General features: G+C 39.4%; 2 protein-coding genes and 1 pseudogene across 2 annotated transcripts; all 3 read right to left on the bottom strand.

The window, feature by feature from the left end:
* Positions 1–822: 822 nt before the first annotated feature.
* LOC145492869 (BTB/POZ domain-containing protein 6-like) lies at positions 823–14,284 on the bottom strand. Its single transcript, XM_081472247.1, has 2 exons — positions 14,080–14,284; positions 823–2,067 (listed from the first exon to the last, which is right to left on the bottom strand). The coding sequence occupies exons 1-2, from the start codon at positions 14,215–14,217 to the stop codon at positions 883–885; spliced, it is 1,323 nt and encodes a 440-aa protein (XP_081328373.1). The 5' UTR covers positions 14,218–14,284; the 3' UTR covers positions 823–882.
* LOC145493741 (BTB/POZ domain-containing protein 6-B-like) lies at positions 12,728–13,979 on the bottom strand. Its single transcript, XM_081473197.1, has one exon. It carries the CDS (start codon positions 13,972–13,974, stop codon positions 12,979–12,981), a length of 996 nt encoding a protein of 331 aa, XP_081329323.1. The 5' UTR covers positions 13,975–13,979; the 3' UTR covers positions 12,728–12,978.
* A 5,862-nt stretch (positions 14,285–20,146) lies between the features above and the next one.
* Positions 20,147–21,580, bottom strand: part of LOC145492111 (BTB/POZ domain-containing protein 6-like) — a 2,935-nt pseudogene continuing 1,501 nt past the window's right edge.

The raw sequence follows: 21,580 nt of genomic DNA, 5'->3' as shown, positions 1-21,580 counted from the left end.
TTAACTTCGAGGGGTCTGAGTTTTCGGGGTCTGTTTCGGGGTCTGAGTTTTCGTGACACCCGTTTTTCCCGGCTTTCCCTAGACTACCTCCAAATTGTACGACCCCTTGCGAAGACTGGTGACGATCATATCGAAGAAAGCACCGAATATAATGAAATAAGCACCGAATATAATGAAGTAAGCACCGAATATAATGAAGTAAGCACCGAATATAATGAAGTAAGCACCGAATATAATGAAGTAGGCACCGAATATAATGAAGTAAGCACCGAATATAATGAAGTAAGCACCGAATATAATGAAGTAAGCACCGAATATAATGAAGTAGGCACCGAGTATAATGAAGTAAGCACCGAATATAATGGAATAAGCACCGAATATAATGGAATAAGCACCGAATATAATAAAGACAGCACCGAATATAAGGAAAAAAGCACCGAATATAACGAAGAAAGCACCGAATATAACGAGGGAAGCACCGAATATAATGGTATAAGCACCGAATATAATGAAGACAGCACCGCATATAAAGACATAAGCACCGAGTATAATGAGTTAATCACCGAATATAATAACATAACTACTCAATATAATGACATAACCACCCAATATAATAAAAAAAAGTATCATAAGACAGTTCTGGCGTTCCATAACTACGACTTCCCATAATACCTTTCGGCAGGGTCACATAAAATTTCGCACACTTGTATTCTAGTTCAAATCCCAGTCGTCTTTGATAGCATTATTCACTAACTTTTCAACGTAGAATGTAGTAATGATTAGTAAATTGTGAAGTAATTAATGAATAATTAATGACCCTTAACAAGTCATGGAAGTCTAACTTAAAAGAAGCCTTGAAAAAATATAGTATTAAATAGTATTTCAACGTCTAGCAGACCAAAACAGCACAGGAAACTGACCACGTGTTTCACAGGTTGAAGAATTGCTATTTGGTGAAGCACAGAAAGTGAATATCACTCCTTGACACTCAACAGATGTTAGTCCTTCTGTTCCATACCATGAATTGGGACCCTCGACAAGCGACTCTAACTTGTACTGCTTGTTTTCCACCAAACAAACTGGTCGATCGAACAGTACAGAAAAACCATAATAAGGCCAAGTCTTGTCTTTTTCAGAAGCGTATGATCCTGATTGTTTTACCAGAGAAGAGCCATCTGTGGTATCTTTAACTTCTGTGGAAACCGTGTAGTTATCTCCTTGACGACCAAAATGCTGAACTCCATGTAGCATGATTGGCTTGTTAACGGAAAAATTAATACAGTCAGGCCGGAACGGAACGTATAGCCAACCACTACGAAAGGCCCAGAATCGTTGACGTCGATATACAGTTGAAGAGTCCTTCCTTGGGGCTTGTATAAATGGTGAAGAAGAAGTTGGGAGATCATTGAAGTGTTTCACCAAGTCACCAACCTCATCTAAAGTAAGAATACGAGAATCGATTACAACCGAGGCAAACTCCTTCTGTAACATCAATGGAAATCTGATCTCTTTCACAATCTCCTCTCCAATAATTCGTCTTTTCGACTCGCCGTCAGGAGTTATCCCTTGCCTTTCGCTTTCTCCTGTGGCCCAGCGATCAACAGCTTTAAACAGTTCCACTTCCTTCACGTTTAATCTTTCTTTCTTCACAACTGTCTCCACTAGTGATCGCTCAACTGTAAGAAATTCATCTGACTTTAACGCTTCTTCTGTCTGCTCCTCAATCACTTTCCAGCATCGATCTTCCAAATCTTTATCCTCAAATTTCTGAGCCTGCGGCAGAATGCAAAACACATTTGATGCTTTCAAATTACGTCGAAGATATTTGGCACATTTCGCGGCAAGTGAAGGCACCACGTATTTGTTCGCTAAGTACAACACTTGCATCACATTACTTCCGCTCAAATTCACTTTGTCGCTGTACAAATAGCGAAACATCTCCAGCAGACTCTCATAGTCACAGTCAGGCAGTTCAATAGAGGTTTTGGTCTCTGCCATTTGACCATAGAACATGGCATGGAACACAGGACTGCTGATTGCAAGCACAAACTTGTGAGCTGGGATCACCTTCTTACTTTGACTTTCGCCACTCGATGTTGGAACAACAAATTTCACATCGCTCAGTAACTCCGTGTTGAAAATAAACGTAATTCTCTCTGCGATAGCTGAACACTTCGACTGCCAGTTCTCTTGAACAACTGCCATTGTTATTCTCTGGCTTGTTGGCAGTATTATTCGATACAACAATGTTTCGGGGGAGCTCAAGTTTAACAGTTGTTCCGCCTCGTAAACTCAAAAATGAAACAAGGGAAATGTTTGTGTGTGATACTGCTGAATTAATTCCAAGTTGCTTCTGACTGCGGGCTCTTGAGATGTCACACAACTGCGTGACTTTTCAGTCTGGGCCGCGCAAGCGGAGCTGGAGACAAAGGCCTTTGAAAATTTGGCATACCCATTTTGGCAAGTTCGTCCTTTTGTCGGTAACGTCTTTGTTCTTTGTTTTCGAACTCGTTTTAGTGTGAACGCAAGCTAATGCACAACGGCAGCTTATTTTTGAAATGACCTTCGATTTTCAATTGTTTGTTGGCACCAAAAAAGTCCGGGAACTGATTGTATGAAAAAATCCGGGAACTGATTGTTTGAAGTTTCTCGCTTTTCTTTTTTTTATATATATATATTTGACCTCTTCAGAGAATTTCGGTCTTTCTGAAAGGCGACTGAACGATGCAGACCTTATTACGGTTTTGGAAGCCTTCTTGACGGCTGATCAACAGCGTTAGAAATGACAGTGCTTGAATAAGAATCTGATGGCAAATTTAAGAACAATTTATAATCGCTAAGTTAAGATACTAGAAGAAGGATTACGATATCAAATTTGAGGAATGGAGCCGTGCTAGAAAGTAAACTGTTTTTAGTTTTCCATACATTCGTCTATAATTTTTTGTTTTCCGGACTTAAAACCGTAGGCTTTGTTTCATGCATCTTCAGTTACATGGTTAGCAGCGGACGTTAAACAACCCACGCACTTGTCGCAAAGAGCAGAGCACGTAGTTCCCGATGTTGTTATGTGGCGTTGTCTCACGGGTTTGTTTTTCACATAGGGTTAACCCCATTGCGCCTTTCCCCATTGGACAATTCTAAGAAAAATTATAATGGCTATTTCTGTGTTAATCGAGCGATTCATTCTTGCACCAAATCCAATTAGTTACCCCAGGTAAGAAAGATATGAACAGCGCGCAATCTCCTGTATTCATAGCCCATTGTTGTTTGTTGTTTTTGCAATCCAAAGACTTGATTTCATATTTTGGGAGGGATGTTTAAATTCAAGGAAAACTGATCTTCACTGGCACAGTGTTAGGAAAAACCATTTAGCGGTAGAGAACATACCACATTATCATCTCTTCGAGACACCAGCTATTGAATCTGGACTACAGCGAGGCGTTTTCTTAGCCATCGGTCAGGACACTTCCATCAAGATTAAATATAGACTACAATCATGGGTATAAGTCAATGGGTCCATCGAACAGGCTGTAAATAATGATTTATCCCTCACGCTCTTTCTCGCAATACCTACGCGCGATTTTCAACTGATTTGCACCTCTCATTTTCCAGTACAGTGTTAATGTTGCAGAAGACAATCGATCTCATTTTACCACGGCCTGCGCTATTGAAGACAACTGAAAAGACGCTTTTTCCCCTATTATTTGCCATTAAAAGGTCAACACATCAAAATTGGCCTACTACTGAAAATCTCGAAATCGAGCGTAAACTAGGCAAAGTTATCGCCACTTAATTAACACATTGGGTTTTCGTTGCGTTTTCATTACGTTTTCATTGCGTTTTTATTGCGTTTTCATTCATGCTGTGCGCCTAATCGAAAGGTCCAAGTATCGGCATCCCAGGCCAGTGTTTTTTATGTTCCTTGGTTACGAAGTTACCTAGCAACAGAATACTGCATAGTGTAACGCCTTTACGTTTTTCTATTCCAAGGTCACAGTCCTTTTTCATAGCAGGTATTCCATAACTTTTCATTGTGGCATACATGCAGTAAAGCCGTGATTTTCATATGTTCGTGAAACTGGCAAAAGTTCAATTGAGGCCTTACACTACTGCAAAATGATATTAAAATCGCTTAAAAATCCAAGCTTTCGCCGATCTACGGCATCATCAGGGATAAGAAAAAATATTCCGCGTAAGGCTTATATACAGATGTAAAGTAAAAACGTTTCCGTATCCCTGATGATGCCGTGGATCGGCGAAAGCGTGGATATTTAAACGATTTTAATATCGTTTTACAATTGAACTTTTGCCAGTTTCATTTAAAATGCTACTGAAGGACAACATCTAACGATTATTCATATGTTAGGGTATATCTTTAATATTATTATAAATTCACTGAAGTCTGGCTTACTTAAAATTAGGATAACTTCGTTCCAGCGCCATAAAGAAATTTAGGTAAAGGAATTTAGCTGAGACAGATTATGTGCAGGCAACAGATAAGTCAGTCTCATTATGAGACACTCTAGGACTCCTCTTGTATAGAGCAGAAACCGATCGCGATTCTTCATGCTGAGTCGTTATTGGCGGCGGCAACTTCCTTTAGCCCGGGGAGCGGCGGGGGGAGGGGGAGGGTGGACTCCCATATAAAAAGGACGGGGGTGTTCGTCGGAGACTTCGAAAAGAAACCCTGAGAGGTACCATGATCCTGCTTTGTGGGCATGACTTGGAATTTTTTTCACCTTTAAGAGTTACCAATTCTAACACATAACATTGTCTCCTGTCATTTGTTTTCGGCTCAATACCCTGAAAAGTACTGTAAAAGCACCCGCCGTGGAGCTTTTGAGGCTGAACACCAGAAGAAGTACCAACCTGCCTTTTTAGCCCCTAAAAGGTACGACGAACACCCCAGACCTTAAGTTCTTTAGTTAGATGGAAAGAAGCGAGGCCTCTTAAGCCCAGCTGTCCCTTAGCTCTCGGTGCTTAGCTTTGGTTTCTGTAGCATGAAGCAGCTAGTATAGCTCCTCTCCCTGGATGGGATGCTAGTCCATCGCAGGTTACTTCCCAGAATTCCGTCAGGTTGGTCCAGCAATTTTCCGGTACTCGTCTCTCCAGCTAGGTGAAGAGATGCACGGTGAGAATAAATTGTCTCGCCCAAGAACATAGCAAAATGACGCCGATCAGTGCTTCAACCCGGACCACTGGACCCTTAGCCATCGCGCCAAACACAAGATTAAGTGGAGGAGGTAGTTATTAAGTCGAAACTGTCCAAATATGGCATTTGTCTCGTCGGTAGTTCGGGTCTATGACAACAAAGCGTACCAGTTACGTCAAAAAAAACGCCAGTTATGATTCATGTTGAGGTACACTTCTGTTCCGGTCGTCAAAATGTCGGACGACGGTAGAAGATTTCCACTAGAGGCGTTGCGCGGGCAAGAAGCTGTGAGAGGCCTGCATGGGCTCGATCCTGACCATCTTCTGTGTTTTATATCAATGTTGTGTTACACTCACAGCATCTCTCTACACTTTGTAATCACTCTATGTAATCACGCACCATGGCCTTCTATCAAGCAACATTTAACTACCACTTTATACGTATGTACGGCCCCAAAGGGTATAACGCCTTCCAAACTAAAATGTGGCATTCCAATTTGGAAAAATTCCGAAGGGTACTGGTATTCGATGCCGAAAAAGTTTGTGTTTCCGAAAGGTTTTGGCTTATTGGAAGGAGAAAAAGAAGTGTTCAGTTGAGTCCGCCAGGGACAATACATCCAATTTCACCAAAATGTACAATTTAATGTAAAAAAGATCGTGCACCCATCGCGCTTTCCTTTTTTGAGAGATTCAGATTTTCTGATCTCCCGGCCCACAACTTATCAGAATAAAACGGTCATCCATCTATGATTCTAAAAGGATTCAGAATTTCTGATCCCCCAAGACTTTAATAGTTTCAAAAAACTGATCCCCAGTCCACAACCCGTCAGAGCAAAACAGTCATCTATTTATAATTCTAAATGCATTCAGAATTTCTGATCCCCATCACCTCACGGGACAAAAACGGCTATCTGTTCATGGTTCTAAAAGTATTGCGAATTTCTGATCCCCCTCCCCCACCAAATCTGCTAACATGATAGAAAGAGCTGTCGATTTATAATTCTACAACATTTCGGCATTTCTGATCCCACATGACTTAAAGGGATTCAAAAATTCTGATCCCCCAGTGCATAACTTATCAGAACAAAACGGTCATCTACCCATAATTCTTAAAAGGATTCAGAATTTCTGATCCCCCTTGTCAGGTGACAGGACAGAAATGGCCGTCTATTTATAATTCACAAGAAATTAACTAGATGTCTGATAGCTAAAAAGTAACGATTGGATAGTAACTTTAAACACATTACAGACAAAAGGATCACAGAGTAAAGGGCATCAGAAAAGTACACAAATGAAATATTCACAGCTAGGTCATTATTAATAACGATTTGAAACCACGCCAAAGGATCGAGACAAAAATTGCAGTTTCATTTCGGACAGTGAAAGGTTTTATTTTCAATTCAAAAAGATATGAATTTAGGCTCCAGAATTACGAGCTGTTGTTTAAAGTCCACATCAAAGATAACAAAAATTTTAATCAGGACTCAGCTGCCGTCTGCGCCACCTCCGTTTTCTGCTTTAATGTGTTCGTTTCGGATTGAGGGCCGCTATTCTTGCCTTTTTTTTTCCCTCTGCTCTGCAATGAAGCAATTGAAGCTAAATATTCTTATAAATAACGATAGAATTAACATTGTTTTTCATTAATCAATTGATCGGGAGTGTATTCTTTTGTAAAGAATAGTGAGCAGTATGTAGGCAATGCGGTAGTGAAGTGTATCGAGGGTGATCTGTAGCTTCAAATCAATTCAGTGTAAACTTTAAGTTACCTCTTCAAAAAGCACACTAACAAGCTATTATGCAAGCATTTCATACATAGGAAATGCGTGTGAATAATTTCTTCGTTACGGGTGCTAATAAAATCAGGAGAACAAACGTTTTTCTTGTGTTTCAGTGATCGCGAAATAAATATAACAACGAAATTTCTTCAGCCACAACATTGATTTCGATTCAAAGATTGAGCAGCTAACTGTAATGTTGAGCAACAATTATGATATACTTACTTTTCTGCGACTTGCCTTTCTTTCACCGAAGCAACCAAGATACTCATTTGAACTTGGACAAATCATTCCATGCTTCTTGCTGCTATTGACAACGTTGGATTCGAAATTGCGCGCAAATAACCGACACCTTTGGAAAGGGAATCTGCTGGTCAAAAGTATTCATTTATCAGATTGACCGAAGGATTATGGGATCGAACGGAAACACCAAAATGGCGGGCAAAGATCGTGGTCAATGTTGTTAGGATTCGATAACAAAGCTCTCTGTTATTATATAGCCTTGCTCTACGTTGGAAAGCAGTCACAAATTGTTTACAGATGCCCGTTGTTATTCCAGTTGAGTCAAATCCCAGTAAAGGTGGAAAAGTATGAAGTTTCGTCGGCAAAACAGTGTGGCAATCAAACTATTTGCCAGCAGCTGGCGGTTTCTCTTACACTCGTCAGGTTTACAGAAAGGTTATGGTTCCTGCAGCTTTCCAAGGTAAACTGATTTTCTTGCATAATTTGTGACGGTTCTTAAAATACTGGAAACGTTCTGGCCGGTTAAATTGATCGTGGAAGATTACAGAAGATACAGATACTTTAACACACTGTTAAGTCTTGTTGATTTCGTGAATACAAATGTTCATTTCCTAAAGGAGTTATGAAAGCAACTGTATTCAACGCAACAATATACGAACAATTTCGTGTTGGGAAAATCATTCATTGTAAAAGTACAATAAGTGCAATAAATGTGAGCTCTCTCATGTAGTTTACATATACTTCTTATATATCTAGTGTATATCTTGTCTAGGATCAACTGGGCATACATATGTAGTATACAACACCTAAAACACAAGATATCAAAAAGCAACATCCTTCACCTTTTTGATTTTCAGGTTGATGGTGGTCTTCTTGAGGTTATGTTAGACGTGCATATTACATTATCAAGACCATTTGTTTGCCACTTATTACTTGAGTTGCTAAAGACTGATGTTATTTTCATTAGGGTGGTTGAAGTTTTCTTTAATCGGGCAGTGTTCCAAAGGTCCTTTATAATTTAGCATTTCTTTATGCAAATAGAGGTTATTTAGAACAGCAGATATAATTCACAGCTAGGTTACGGAAAATTACTTTTAACCACTTCCAGACCTTTGTACATAAGTCTTGCCATAATTTGAAAAACCCATGATTCATGGATAAAATTAATTGAAAAAAATACTTTCATGAAGAAATTACTGTAATTGAAATTTGAAATTCATGTCAAGAATATTTTGTGCTTTTCCGGTCATGAAATCTGTTTACAATTCATGAAAATTTACTGAAGAATGTAAACATTTACTAGACTCCAATTTAAGTAGCTGAGAAGTGTTTCAAACAGGATTTTAGAAAGATATATGTTAAATTTAAGTAAGTTTTGTGATAAATCGCAACATAATGGAAACTCATTTCCAGCCAGATTTTGTCCTCCTTTTGCATCAGGATGTGCCTGGTTTTTGGTATTAAATTTTAATGTACAACTGTAGCAGGTTTAAATAAAACTATTAGTTATTTATACATTTTCCTATGTAAATACAGAGATTTCACTTAGGTTTAGGATTTGAAGAGCAGTTATCAAAGATCCATATAAAATGAATAATGAAGAGTTTTCAATAGTTAGCTATAGTTTCACCACCTGTGACTAAGAAAGCTTTTGGTTAGGTAAATATTAAAGTGCTGCATGTACATGAGTGATGGATAATTTTTTAGATTGGCTGCTATCTTTTTACTATCTCTGGGTTTTGGGTAGGTTATCACAGTGCGATATGAGTGATGGGTAGTTTTCAGATAGGCTATCTTTTTACTAGATAGGATAGTGTTTTATTGTTCAATGTAAGGACTAGTCTTCAGAAAGCCTAGGTTTTGGCTTATTACATTAGTGGTGGTTTTTGGATAGACAAGTTAGTGGATAGATAGGCCATCTAAGTATCTGTTGACTATCTACACAGGAAGCTAGTTTTTAGCTAGTCAATCTATTTCCTAACTATCTGATAGATAGATATTAGTTAGCTTTAAGCCATGTCAAAGATAGCTATCCTCTATCTACAAAACCTCTTGGATAGAAAAAAGAATAGAGATTTGCATCCCTCAACCAGGAATGAGATAGTTGCAAGTAGCATGAAGTTAGTAATGAACTAGTAATAAGATATGATTGTTTTTGGAAGGGCTTCTTTAACTGAGGACAGCAAACTATTGCCAGCTACCAGGAGACATCTCCAAGATGAGTATGCCAAATTAAAAAAGAAAGAATAGAATTGCTTGTAGCATTAGCTACAATACTTGCATCCATATCTGTCAGGTCTTTATAAAAACAATTTTACCCACACTCTTCTCCTTTGAGCATGGTTAAACTGGTTGCGTAACTGAAGTGTGAATGAACTGGTAGCCCACTCAAAAAGTTAGATTGAAGATGTAAAAACGTGTTGGGCAAAGCTAAAGTCCATGGCCTCTGCTATATGACAACAGGTTTTTGGAGGACACTGTATACATGTATGTAGAGTACATTGACCCACTTAAATGTATCAACTGCAAATTTAAATGTTCATGTATATTGCAGTCTTTAATTGCCATCCCTGTAATGTACTGTAGTGTTCCTAAATGCTCTTTTTGTTTTATAACAGTGAGGTACCTTGTTTCCATGTTAAACAGAAATTGTTAGAAATTTTTCTTTCACATAAGGTGGGCAAATTCTGACAGAGAAAGTGGAGTCTGCATTTATGCCTACAGTTGTGCAGTTTGAGTAATCTTACTGTTTTGATCAATTCTGAACTTTCCTATCCTCTTAAGTACTGTTTGATATTGTTTTTTTAAACTTACAGCTACTGTAATTTTGAAGTGCATGGATCATTGTAATACAGTGTGTGATGTTTACAGTTACTTATATTAATAGACTGCTGTGAAGAAAACTGTTCTTCATCACTCTCTCAGTATAATCTGAGTGTATGGAATCTGTTAAGAATTATGCTATATTTGTATAAAATTTCTAATTGAATATTGTTATGAAGAAAAAATATTTTGATTAGACATTGTTCAGGCAGGCAGCAAGATCTAAACCCTGTCTTCAGTGTTATGATTTAATGTGGCTACATTGGATGTAACACTGGCTTTGCAGGGGATCAGAAATTCTGAATCTTCTCCTGTGTTCTTTGGGGGATCAGAAATTCTGAACCCTTTCTAGAGTTCTTTGGGGGATCAGAAATTCTGAACCCTTTCTAGTGTTCTTTGGGGGATCAGAAATTCTGAACCCTTTCTAGTGTTCTTTGGGGGATCAGAAATTCTGAACCTTTTCTAATGTTCTTTGGGAGATCAGAAATTCTGAACCCTTTCTAGTGTTCTTTGGGGGATCGGAAATTTTGAATCCGCTCTTGTGTTGTTTGGGGGATCAGAAATTTTGAATCGTTTTCTATGGAGGTACCTCTCGAGACAAGAAATTCAAAAAAATCATTTGGTTTCTTATGCGTGACTTAAACATTACATTTCAGTTCAAATAAAGAATAGGAAATTGCTCGGAAGAATTTTTTCATTCCTTGCAAACAGGGAAACTTTTCCTCTGAGTTTTAACACCAGTTTAAGATTCTTAGTATATTGCAAATATCGTCTTTGGAATTAAATGGCAATCATAGATTTCCGTCTAAGCTCTACGTTTCACTTTAGGCCAATTTTGCACTCATTTCCAACGAAACTTCCAAACCTGCAACGTAAAAATAACTTTTCTCCGAGACAGGTTTCTATTTTACACCGAAAAAGTAGCCATTTTTGAAGTGGTTCTCAGTATTTACTCTGAATTTTATCAAATTGGAACACCACATTTTAGTTTGGAAGGCGTTGTATGGCTTTTCAACCGTTTTGGTCATAAATAGGGTATGGTTTTTGAACTCGTCTTAAATTTGGTATGTTTTTTTAACAAAGTTAAGTTTCATCATTATCAATAACACAAGAAATTGTGTTTACGGCAATTTAACATTGGTCTGAACTTAAGGGAACTAATTTTACGGCAGGTCTGAAACAAGGTATTGATTTAAATGTCAGGTCATAAATAGGGTATCAAATTTTTGGTCAGGTCATAAATAGGGTAGGCAAATTTCCAGATTTAATTTGGTTATAAATAGGGTAAGGAATCGGGCCGCACACCCCGACCCAACTTTTCTGGGTGTACCCCCCTGGGCGGTCGCACTCGTTTTGATGCTCTGTAGGACAACCTCTGGCCGCACACGCCCGAACGACGTTCAAATATTGTAGCAAGTATTGTAACCTTCAAATATGCGAAACGTTCGGTATACGGCTAGGATTAATTTAGGTAATACTGATAGATGAACGAAATCCTGGCTGCATACGAGACAACCTCGTCTTCCAAGCGATCAACGTTGAAATATGGGAAAAGTAACCTGCAGAAGAGTCTAGAACAGTGTCTTGTAGGGACGTGGCTTTTGGCCACGCTATGATTTCAGTTATAGCTCATCGATACGATGTCAGCGTGGTGTCTCTCAAGACTGAAAATGAACTCGAGCTTTGTCTGTACTTCCTCGCGTTTCTTTTCAACATTTGTGACGACATTTCATTGCTCGGCCGTCTGCTGTTTCGTGTCTTGGAACCGTTACCTCGCTTTAACTTTCGCCAATCAACACTGCAAAAAACCAAAACACGAGTAAGCTCACGAAACCGGCCTCCAGCCACTTTAGAACGAGGTAGAGATTATCGATCGAGACCCTCACTGGCGAAGACGCAGGGTCGAGTGAACTATCCCCATACGATTTCACCCTAACAATATCCACAGGGATAGTAGAATTAAAAGACTGGTACACCAGCGTACGCTAATTAAGGAAACAACATTCTCGCCAGAATGATGGAAGTATCGAGAATCGAAATACACTAGTCACTAAATCGTGAGACAAACGTGAAACTCCATTATCAACAAATTTGACATCGCTACATGAAATGGCTAAGAGTTTTCCTACTCCCACTAGATGGGATGGTATTCCAACACAGGTTATTCTCCGGCAGCATTCTGTCAGGTTGCCCCAACAGTTTACCAGTACCCATTTATACAGCTGGGCGTATTAAAGCACCGTGAGAGTAAAGTGCTTTGTCCAAGAACATAACATAATGACCCCTACCAGGGCTCAAACCCGGACCACTCGATCCGGATTCGAGCAAGCTAGCCATTTAGACCACTGTGACTCCCACATTCTTTTGTACACTTAACCTCAATTATCACATTCATGAATTATAAATTTCTTTTCTTTCTGCTATATAAACGTTTGTGCTAGAAAAACGAAAAGCATCCGCCACAAAAAAAAGGCATTTTCCATTGCTCGATCAAAGTTCACCGTGTTCCATCATGAAGGATGTAGAAAACATGAATTTGCTTTTCTCTTCTATTGCAGTCAACCACGCAAACGTTAGTCGTGCAACGGAAAACTACAACTTCCCTCATACGATCATCTTTCCCCATTCGCTCACCCTTTCACGCTTTTTGTACGTATTCTAGTTCCAGCCCCAGTCATCTTTGATAGCAGCGTCCACTGACATTTCAGTAACCACACATGAAATAAAAATTAACGCATCTTTAACATGTCACTGAGGTCTAACTTCAAACAATTCGATCGAGCAGGGTCATAAAGCGATACCTTACGACTGAAGATAATGTACTTCATAGAACGGTGATTACAGCGTCCTGCTGACTAAAATAGGACCGGAAACTGGCCTGTTGCTTAACAAAACTAGATCTATAGTGGCCTTCCCGGGAATCACGGAAGTTTAAAATGGAAGATAAATTAATATAAGGTTAAACTCGTTTCGGGGTCATAATACACTAAATAGTACTACAACGTCTTGCTGACCAAAACAGCACAGGAATCTGGCCACTTGTTTTACTGAAAGTGAATACCACTCCTTCAGACTCAACATATGTTTCTCCTCCTTTTCCATACCATGAATTGGGGCCCTTGACAAGCGACTCTAACTTGTACTTCTTGTTTTCCACCAAACAAAATGGATGATCGAATAGTACAGAAAAACCATAATAAGAACAAGTCTTGTCTATTTCTGAAGCGTACGATCCTGATTGTTTTACCAGAGAAGAGTCATCTGTAGTATCTTTAACCTCTGTAGAAACCGTGTAACTTCCACCTTCAGAACCAAAATGTTGAATTCCGTGTAGCATGATTGGCTTGTTAACGGAAAAATCGAGCCACTCAGGTGACGTACCCCATCTGGCCCAACCAGTATCAAAGCGTCGAAATCTTTGACATCTATGGATAATTGAAGCATCCATCCTTGGAATCCTCGGTGCTTGAATGAATGGCAAGGAAGTTGCTGACAAATCACTGAAGTGTTTCATCATGTCACCAACCTCATCCAAAGTAAGAATACGAGAATCGATGACAACTGAGGCAAACTCCTGCTGTGACATCAATGGAAATCTGATCGCTTTCACAATCTTCTCTCCAAGAATTCGTCTTTTCGACTCACCGTTAGGAGGTATCCCTTGCCTTTTGCATTCTTTTGTGACCCAGTGATCAACAGCTTTAAACAGTTCCACTTCCTTCACGTTCAATCCTTCCCTTTCCACGACTGTCTCGACTAGCGATCGCTCAACTGTACCAAATTCATCTGACTTCAAAGCTTCTTCCGTCTGCTCCTCAATCACTTTCCAGCATCGACCTTCCAAAGCTTTAACCTCAAATTTCTGAGCCTGCGGTAGAATACAAAACACATTTGATCCTTTCAAATTGCGTCCAAGATATTCGGCACATTTCTCAGCCAGTGAAGGCACCATGTATTTGTTTGCTAAGTACAACACTTGCATCACATTACTTCCGTTCAAATTCACTTCGTCGCTGTACAAATAGCGAAACATGGCATAGAACATAGGACTGCTGACTGCAAGCCCAAACTTGTGAGCTGGGATCACCTTCTTGCTTTCACTCTCGCCAGTCGATGCTGGAACAACAAATTTCACATCGCTCAGTAACTCCGTGTTGAAAATAAACGTGGTTCTCTCTGCGATAGCTGAACACTTCGTCTGCCAGTTCTCTTGAACAACTGCCATTGTTATTCTCTGGCTTGTTCGCAGTATTACTCGATACAACAATGTTTCAAGAGAGCTGCATGTTAACAGTTGTGGTCACCTCGTAAATCGAAAGTGGAACAAGGGAAGTTTACATGTGATACTGCTGAATTAGATGCTTTAGAAAGATCAACAGTAAGTAGAAATGCTCATTTTTCGGCCTTTCTGGGTCATCCCGGCAGTCTTAATTCGTTGAAATAATTATTCGCACAGAATGTCCACGAGCAGAGTGAAGAACATGAGGTCAAGCGCTGATCGTGAGTAGAATTTCCCTTGTTTTATTAATTTTAGGCTTTCTCGGTTCGGGAATAAGGGTTTTTGTGATGTGCGACTCTGCCCAACAGCACACGCGCGGACTCTTTATTGATGGCAAGTAGGTCGGGAACTGACATGCGGTCTCGATTTCGAACCGCACTTAAGGTAGCAGCACTTCTCAACTTCCCCCGAATTTCAGGGTTAGAGTCATTGTACAGCGTTCTGAGGTTCGAGAGGTTGAATCTTTCTCCACCTTTGTACAGGAATCAGTTGGCTAAGTTTTCTTTTAAGCATTTGGCTACACTGCAGCTCTTGAGGGAGCGTTCCGTCTGTCCTCTGGAGCATCGCCTGTTTGTTGCTTTCTTCGCAATTGGCCGACCAGACTGAGACTAACAATTTTACACACTGAGTACAAGAGTCCATGCAGCGAGAACATGCTCGCAGAGATGCTTCAACAAATGTCTGACCACTTCTTAGTCATTCCCAACAGGCAACGATAGCTTATTGTCCAGCGTTGTCAGAATTAATGCATTTGCCTCTACAATAAAAGACCCACGGAGGAAACTCAGATCGGGTACAGGATTTTCTTTGACATATGTCAAGCTTACGGGAAATAGCAGCCCAACAAGATCTTTCACTCGTCGTCGGTCAAACTGCAAACCGGGTTTAACGCTCATGCTATCAGTAGCTAGTGTTGTGGGTATTAAGAACAAGCTTGAACTCTGCAATAGGGGTTGAACTCCACTATCGTCAAGTTTGGAAAGGAGGAGATTGGCAACTAGCAGGCTATTTATTATTCCATTCCGGGTTGTGTAACCCGCCTTGTTCTTATCACGAGTGGTCTTTGAAGGTACAACGGGCAGGTTCCAATCTTTCCAGTTGAACTGGAATGTCCCACCACGTCCTTGATTTCTGTCGCCTGGTCCTCTTCAGGGGCAACCAACGGATCGTTTCGGTAAATTATCGGTTCGGAAGGCCTTTAATCCCCTCTGATTTTCTTAAGAGAATTGTCACCTCGAACTTTCGAAGTATCATCCTCGAACTTTTATTCTCGACATGTCTGTTGTTTTCAGATTGTTAAAAATGTCGTTTTGGGTACCGAAAAAAGGTAAGCTATCATTTTCGGAAAGGCGATAAGACCTAACGTTTTCGGGAAATGGACAAAAAAGCCCTAATAAATTCGAAAATGCTCAAGTTCCCCTCGAATAACCGAACAGATAAATTTTTTTAGCGCAATCTAAAATTAACTTACAGAGCTTTAAAGTACTCCGGCCAGATAGCCTAAAACAGCGTTTAAAAGCATTCGAGAGATAATGGTCGTTGGGTGCCCCTGCCCCTTAACAAATTCATCGTTTTGGGTTTCTCGCGTTTCCATGTATGTGTTAGCTGTTTCATCGTGCTTCAACTGTTCACGTGGATCAGACGACTACTGCGCCAATTCAACAGCACTCTTCAAACATCTATAGAATATATGATCTCGATCGAGTTTCTTTGACTCTATTTCTTTCCATCAGCTGCACTACCGCAAATCCAAACATCGACTTCAAATGACCTTATATTTGTGTTCTGGCGTCTTTTTAGACCCCGTACAATTCGCGTGAGGACTTTTTTAAACTCGTTCAGCTGCTGGTTTGACAAAGACGAGCGTATAATAGTGTGTCACTTGTAAAGGTAGTTCGTGTGCCCAAAGCGATAAACCTCAATGACGCTGTCTATGTTAAAATGTGTCGCTTGTAATGACTGTAGTGACGATTTTTCCTTTTCTCCGTGAAGTGAAACATTTGCCGCTGTAGTTGATGCAGAAGATGATCTTTCCGCACCACTGAAGAAGCCCGAAATCGATTTCTGGACCCCCGTTAGCTTAGCCATCTGGGCTGGTTTAGGCTCAGTAGCCTCGGAGTCGGAGTGAACGCGTTTTCTGTCGTTGTGTTCCGTTTCACTCTCCCTACCTGAGCCGGAAGACACCAACACATGTTTTCCTGGCGGAAAAAAAAAGTCAAAAAAGGTATAGAGAATAGAGAGATTCAAGGGTGTGTTACTCCCGAGAAACAATAACTAGGATAATTGACATAACATGTTTGTGGGATAAAATAAAGGATACCAGTTTCAGGATTAATTCATTTGTGATTGTCCGCCTCTCCTTTGGGGCTCACTTGTGATCACTTCTCTACCTATCTCTTCTCTCCTCCATAAAATGATCCTAAAGCAAATGAAAAAGACGGTTTGCCAGTTTTATGCGTTTTATTGTGGTAGAGATTGATGACTGATAGCCACGATGACGGTATATCCAGCAAACGTCACTTTACGGCAAAGGAGAAAACAGACCTGTTCGGCTTGGCCTCGCATAACATTTGTCAAATTTACCTGTTCATGTGTTCCTTAGTTATGTTAAATATTATTTCAGTTAAAACTGTTTTTAATTACCTCCAAATTCAATTCTATTTGCGTTTTACATGGTAATAGTGACTTAACAAGGATAAGTTTGTCAGAATCGGGCAAACTTATCCTTGTTAAGCGATCCGAAATTGCTTCTGACGCTTCTATATACGTTCTGTTCCTATCTATGCAAGAGTTAAGAATTATCTACACTGTACAGCAGAAAAGGTTACGTGATCTTATGTCGCTTATTAATCTCTGAACATTCCATCTACCAAAAATTGGTTTTCCTGTAGCGTAATAATAATTTCTTAAAGTACAGTAAAACCGTGAAATTTGAGAAGGGCAAAATTCCAATAAGAGATCTACGTCAATTGACTTGCCTTTCGCGCGAGAGCCACACAATTTCTTGATATTTCGTCAGACACCTTCGTTTTTCGACGTATTTTGTTGACGAAGCAAAATTCAAATATTTTCGGACCTTTCCTGTTAATACACCGGTTTTAGGCACACGTCACATACTGTATTACAAAGCAGTACCATATAGTCATCATACTATTGACTATTGCCAGTACCATAAGATCTGGATTTTTGCCACGTTTGCTGTCATGCTGTGTGCAAATCTTGGCCAATGTTTCTACTGAAGTCACCTTCATTTTAAAGGATTTTTTAAGTCTTTTAAGCCTAGGGTTCTTTAATTTAGTGTTATGTATATAGGTATTGATTAGACGTAAGCGTTAAAGCACTGAGAAATGAAGCGAAAATGTGAAAAAGAAAAGTCATTTGTGTCATTTGCGGTGAACACCGCTGCGCGCAGGCTGCAAGTGAGCTAGCTCGCAGTTTATCGTGAACCGTAATGATTAAATCTCTCCATTTTATAAACATAAATAGGATTATTGGTCATTGTTAATCGGCAAACACTACTAAATCTTAATGATTCTTAATGCCATACCGTGCCATAATAAAGTACCATACAGGTCAAAAAGGCCATTACTGCGCCATGCAGCAACTATTCTAAGTACCGAAAATAATAAATGAATATTATAATAACAATAGATATCCCACAATCCTCTGCACTGTATATATTAACATGTTTCCCTCCTTTCGGCACATTTTCTCCTACGAAATTACTTGTTTGTGAGCGAACCCACCCTCCCACCCCCGGCATGACGCGGTGTCAGTCCTTCATGCACATGAACATACCGCTCTCCACACTCGTGGACAGCACCCATTTTCACCCCTCCATATCTCATTCTTATATATATTCATGTGTATTGAAGGTACTTGGAATATACTACTATTGACTTAAAACCAGCGTAGTATGCATTCAAGATTTGTTGTTGTACATGGTTGTATAACAGACTGATGATGAGCCTTTTTACCTGGATGGAAAAGGAATTGTAAAAGATCAATGACATTGCATTATTTCCTACCAATGCCAATTGTAAATTATAATACTCATGCAAAAGAAGTACCATACCAGAGATTTACTAGACTTTTACCAAACCCAAACTGCTGTTTAAAATGTTCTTGCTCGAAGTAACAAATAGAACTCACCAAAAGGTTTCCAAGTTGCTTTTGAAAAAGTTTTAAGAAATTAACTTTTCTTTGAGTTATACTGCAAATAAAGACCTTCATAACATTAATAATAATGAATTTTAGTGAAGTCCTACTCTCCCTAAGCCTGTTACCCCTTTGGGGAGTAAAACTTTAGAGAAGGTATTTTCCCTGTTTAGGTTGGCCTCCACAGTCTTAACATGTTGTACACCTAGGCTCCATTTCTTTCTCATAGCAAGCTGTCTCACAAGCTGTTAAGACCAAAATTGGAGTATTTCGAATGAAGGAACCCAAAAGATGAAGCTTTATTTAAGCTGGTCGAAAGGTATGAAATAAACCAAAAGAAATTATATCAACAAAAGCAGAGAGAGAATCTTGTGGGGCCGGACAGGATTGTGGGAATAGCCGTTCATCTAGTTTTGTAATGTCTCCAGTTACAGAAGCCTAAGTGAGCAGGCTCTTCTCAAGCATGAATGTACAAAAATCATCATAAGACGGTTCCAAATAAGCTAAATTAAAATTGCTGCAGCACCATTATGGAAGCCCCTTGCACACATATAGAGCCACTCTACGACAACTGGCATAGGACATTCATTTTTGTTCTCCGCATTTACCTTAACATGGTGGTAACCAGTTCGAAAGCCAATGACTAACCCGGTTACCACGCACATATTTTTTTTTATTATTTTCATAGCCATATGCAACATATATTTCTCTTGTCATGTTTATTTTATAATACTGATGTAAATTAATTCTGTAAATAGTGCACAATAAAAGTTGATTGATTGATTTTTAAATTTGACAGGTTAATGATCTGTTGATTGTGTAAGACCCTTTATTATAGAATTCGAAAATGGGGGACAGGAAAGAGCATATGAAAGCTAAGTGAGCACCTTTCTTACATTCCTTGCAAGGAAAGATGAGCAAAACTCCAATACAACAAACTTTTTCTGAGTTTAACAGGTTTTTATTGTGCTGTTCCTTACAAACCTATGTAAATAACCAGGAAGTAAATAGTACTTACCAGGCTTATATTAAAATCCTCTCGGGTCAGTGATGCAATTTCCACGGCTGATTTCCATAAACGCTTCCGTGTGTCCATAAACATATTTTATCGTGTTATCGATAGACGTTATACATGTAGTATCCTGATTACTTTGTTTGAGAGCTTCAACTACTACACCTCGTTCTTTAAACTTCTCCATTTTATCGAATATGAAGGGAGCGAACAACAAGATCCTTGACTTTTTCTGAACGGTCCACCACCAAAATGCTCAACGAAACCCGTTGGTAAAATATTAGACAAGTTTACAATCTATTTGAAGCAACGGGATTCGAGAGGGCTTTCTGTTGTCTTTTTAACACTAAATTACCTAACTTGAGCGAAGTGAAAACCCATGCAACGCTTCTTCGAAGTCCGATCTGTGAGAAAACTCTATGCCTCTCTCCCCTCCCTCAGGACTAGTTTCTGAGCATGAGCAGATATGCAGGCAAAAATTACGCATGCGTTACTGGATGTTCGTGATTTACGGACATCCGGTAATTGCTGCGACCAGAGCCCTCCGTTTCGCCGACCACGTGACCAAAAGAAACGAAGGCTCTGGGAACGAGAATGCTGTCTGTTCGTAACGTCTTTTTTTCTGTGGTTTCAAAATTGTTTTTAGTGTGAACGCAAGCTAATGCACAACGGCGGCTGAGTTTTAAAATGACTAACGCTTTTCATTTGTATGTTGGCGCTATGACAATCCCGGAATAATTGAATGAAAATTGATCTTCTTCAATATTTCTCTTTTTTTTTCGACGACCTTTGTTTATAGTTTTCAAATTGTTTTCTACACATGCATTTAGCTTTTACTTTATTGTCCCATCACCTTTTTTAACATTTCGGTGGTTTATACGCCAGAATGAAAATGCTATGGTAGAGTTCATTAGACTGGCCCTATTTCCCTTTATTTTGCTGGAAAACACGTACACCCTAGTTAGGTTAAAGTCGGTAAAACCACGCCCAAAATAATGGAGCTCTGGTTTTAGACCGTAACTAAATTTGAATATACTACGGGGTCTGGTGTTCCTTTTGTTCTTTTTAGGTTTACTTTGTCCTGTCCGTTTAAGCAAGTAGAACTAAAAAAATGAATCCTAAACTGAATTGATGCCTTTAGCTGCGATAGTGACTTTCATACAACTTTTAACATCCCTCCCTGCAAGAATATATATAACTCAACTGGAAAAGCATTTTAAGTTTGCTTATTCGCTCTTTAGTGCACTTAACTTCAAAAAACGATAACAAATTAGCCTATTTCAGCATTGTAGCATTTTTTTACTTCCTTTATTCGCTCCTTACTACACCTAACCTCATTTAAAATTACAATTATTGATTTAGTACGCTGGATGATTATAATAAAAACTGCCGTTTCGAAAACACGTCGCGAATAAGCATACAAGATAATATCGAAAGCAATTGAGACTAGCCGCATTTTCCGTTGCTCGATCAAAGTTCACGGTCAGTTTCAGCGAAAAGAAAGAGAAACCATGAATTTAGGCTTTCTTGTACGCATGCTTTCTTCTTGAATCGTGGTAAAGCACTGTGAGCTTTAGTCAACTCACGAAAAGTAAAGCTTTCATCATAAATTAACGTTTAGCGTTGCTGCGCAGCCGTCACACTTCTTTATTCTAGTTCCAGTCCCACTCTAGTCTTTGATAGCAGTATGCGGTAATCTTTCAGTGTTGCATGCATGTAACAACAATTCATGTACCCTTGGTAATCTAAAAAAATATGAACTCAAAATTACGTTTAACTCGTTCAAGAATCATAAACAAAACACCTTGCAATCGGAAATAAATGTACCTAACAGTATCTCAACGTTTTGCTGACCAAAACAGCACAGGAAACTGGCCCTGTGTTTCAGTGGTTCCAAAACTGCCACCCGATGAAGTACGGAAAGTGAATACCACTCCTTGACACTCAACAGATGTTCGCCCTCCCTTTCCATACCAGGACTTAAGACCCTTAATAAGCGACTCTATCCTGTACTCCTTGTTTTCCACCAAACAAACTGGTCGATCGAACAGTACAGAAAAGCCATAATAAAAACAAGTCTTGTCTTTTTCTGAAACGTATGATCCTGATTGTTTTACCAGAGAAGAGCCATCTGTGGTA

The sequence above is a fragment of the Orbicella franksi genome, chromosome 7 (assembly GCF_964199315.1).
Source record: "Orbicella franksi chromosome 7, jaOrbFran1.1, whole genome shotgun sequence".
Taxonomy (NCBI): Eukaryota; Metazoa; Cnidaria; class Anthozoa; order Scleractinia; family Merulinidae; genus Orbicella; species Orbicella franksi.
This window is presented reverse-complemented; position numbering and strand designations above follow the sequence as displayed.